Source organism: Sinocyclocheilus rhinocerous, unplaced genomic scaffold (assembly GCF_001515625.1).
Source record: "Sinocyclocheilus rhinocerous isolate Xijiao unplaced genomic scaffold, SAMN03320098_v1.1 scaffold755, whole genome shotgun sequence".
NCBI classification, from domain to species: domain Eukaryota; kingdom Metazoa; phylum Chordata; class Actinopteri; order Cypriniformes; family Cyprinidae; genus Sinocyclocheilus; species Sinocyclocheilus rhinocerous.
Genome location: NW_015659385.1, coordinates 1,036,254 through 1,038,850, shown reverse-complemented (window position 1 = coordinate 1,038,850; position 2,597 = coordinate 1,036,254). Strand labels below are relative to the sequence as shown.

General features: G+C 37.8%; 1 protein-coding gene across 3 annotated transcripts in view; it reads left to right on the top strand.

The window, feature by feature from the left end:
- LOC107723656 (ankyrin repeat and SOCS box protein 18-like) overlaps positions 1-2,597 on the top strand; it is a 7,727-nt gene that overhangs the window by 2,443 nt on the left and 2,687 nt on the right. Inside the window, exon 1 of one of the 3 annotated variants that reach the window (XM_016532363.1) lies at positions 1,268-1,575. The exons of the other annotated variants lie outside the window; for them this stretch is intronic. Coding sequence (XP_016387849.1) covers positions 1,302-1,575 — 274 coding nt within the window. The 5' untranslated portion in view covers positions 1,268-1,301. Of the gene's footprint in view, positions 1-1,267; positions 1,576-2,597 lie in introns of those variants that run through there. 3 annotated transcript variants of the gene reach the window in all.

The following is a 2,597-nucleotide window of genomic DNA, read 5'->3' as shown; positions in this document are numbered from 1 at the left end:
GGAATGCCTAGCTGTACCCTAGGGTTTTATGAAATGCCACCACCGCCCCAAACCCATTAAACAAAACCCACACTACTTGGTTGAGACATGCTTTTACTCACATATAAATATAGTATGTTCCATAGATGTTACAGGTTTTTCATGGAACCATAGATGCCGTATAAAGAGCCCACATTGTATATTGAGCACATCACATATGCTGAAGCTCAATCAAAGATGAATTAAAGTTTTATGGGTTTGGATTGGAATGACATAAGGGTATGTATGACAGAATTTTCATTTTTGGGTGAACTATCCTTTTAATACACAGTTTATAAATTTCATTATCACATTTTCACTATCACAGAATATACAAAAAAAATCTAGTGACCAATCAGATTTAACTGTTTTGGTAATGACGTGCTGTAAGTTGGATATCGTCTGGATATGTATATGACATATATGAGTCATACTGTAATCCAGGCTTTTACCATGGACAGCGTGTCTGCTAGTAAACACCCCTCACATTCCCTGCACTCCCTTTTGATGAGACAGGCATCTTACATGAGACACACTGACATACTGAAGCTTTTCATGCAAGGATAACAAAGCTTGCGTCTTCTAAAATAGACTAAATGTGCCATGCTCTACAAGTCCTTTATCACTTAACTCACAGCACTGTGCTTCATACTATCTGTGGGTGAAAGCAGCATTACTGTGATGAGGAATCTGTGTGGAGTTGACACAGGATTTCTAAGGGATTGTGGTAATCTTCTGTGCATATGAATGCCATGCACAGGTCAATACTCAAGAGCCCCGATGCGAGTTGCTGTTTGGGTCTGTCTCCATGCAACACCCCACGACTCATTCTGCAGATTCCAGTAAAGATTTTCCTGGTGTGCCCGTGAAATGAATGATCTCATACAACCAAGAGTTTTTTGCCATTGCAATTAAACTCTCTGCTTCTATTGTAAATATTTAACGTGTGACACTGCAGCCACTTTTTAGCATACATGGAAGTAGCATATAAAATCTGATCCGTTTAACAATGGAGCTTGTCTTAAATGGCCCTGAAAGACAAGTCTATTATTCAAATAAAACAAAAGGCAACAAATAGGCATAGATGGCAGAAGCTCAAAGGATTTAGCATCTATCTCATACATCAACAACTAAAAATGGCCCCAGTAAGCTATGACCAACTGATGGAGAACAATGGCTTACTAAAAATAGAGGCAAAAAGTGCTTGAAGCCATAGGAAAACATGACTAGCACTATATAAACTCAAGTCCTTGAAAGCCTAAGCCATTTGAAAAGGTAAGAGGATGCTAAGAACTATGCGCTTTGAGAACCTCTGTTCCACCGTGCAGCTGAATGGATGGCAGGCTCTGCTGGATGATGACTGTGAGTTAGGACAGGATCATTGGGAAAGAGCTCATTTACGCTCCTTATGGCTCTATAGAGCTTTAGTGAAGGGAGACACAAGAGGGCTTCGTAACCTCCTCAAAAGGAACTATATTGATGTTGATGTGTTTTACAATGTGAGCCGTGAGGAACTTGAGTGGCAAGCTCACACAGACACCAACTTTGGACCCTCAGGTAAAAACAGTCATTTGTGGGATGGAAACTTTGGAGGTGAATCAAAAAGATTGTTTGTTTTTTGTGCTGTACCGATGAATGAAACAAAGATTGAGTTTATTCTCTGATAACAGAGAAGAAGCGAAAATTGTATGTTGCTGCTGTGGACAATTTTGATTAGATTTATATATTTAGATGCATTTTTATATATATTTATTTTTCTTTTATTGAGCATTTTAAACTATTATTTTTAGACTTTTTTGTACTATTTTTACTTTCAATATTTTAATTTATTAATATTTTTAACCAATTACCAGAAGTTACTGTTATTTTAGTTACATTTTTAGAGTATAATCTATTCTGAAAAACATTTATCTAATTTCTAAATGCCTAAATGGTTTGACATACACTACCATTCAATAGTTTTGGGTCAGTAAGATTTTTCTTATTATTATAAAACGAATAGTTCCGGTCCTTGATTCTGATTGGCTGAGCCACGTTTGAAGCTGTTGTAAATTACTCTACAAACATACACCTTTGTTTACGTTTGTCTGTTGCTTAGCAACCACTTAGTTGCAACCACAACTGATTCTGAGGAACTACATTGTTTGGTGGAAGATTACTGTTTTTATTAATATCATACCCCCTGACAATGTAAAGCGCTTTGAGTGCCTAGAAAAGCGCTATATAAATGTAATGAATTATTATTATTAGTAGTATTACCTGGTGCACTTAACAGGCTTCTAAAATAGCTTAACCAGAGAGCTCTGCTGGTCTACTGCTTGTTCTGTGCTGGACTACTTGGTGGACCAGCAAAACCATGTTGTTCACCAGCAAATGTTAGTCAGCTAGTTTGGTCTCTCTGATAAAGCTGGTATTATTATACTAATATTAAAGGGGTAGTTCTCCCCACAAAGGAAACTTATGTCATCATTTACTCATCCTCATGTTATTCTAAACCAGGGACAGGCTTCCGTGCCATACCCTGGTTCTTCATTGGATTTCAACTGAGGGGGATCCCCCCCACCCACCCCTGGAATGCC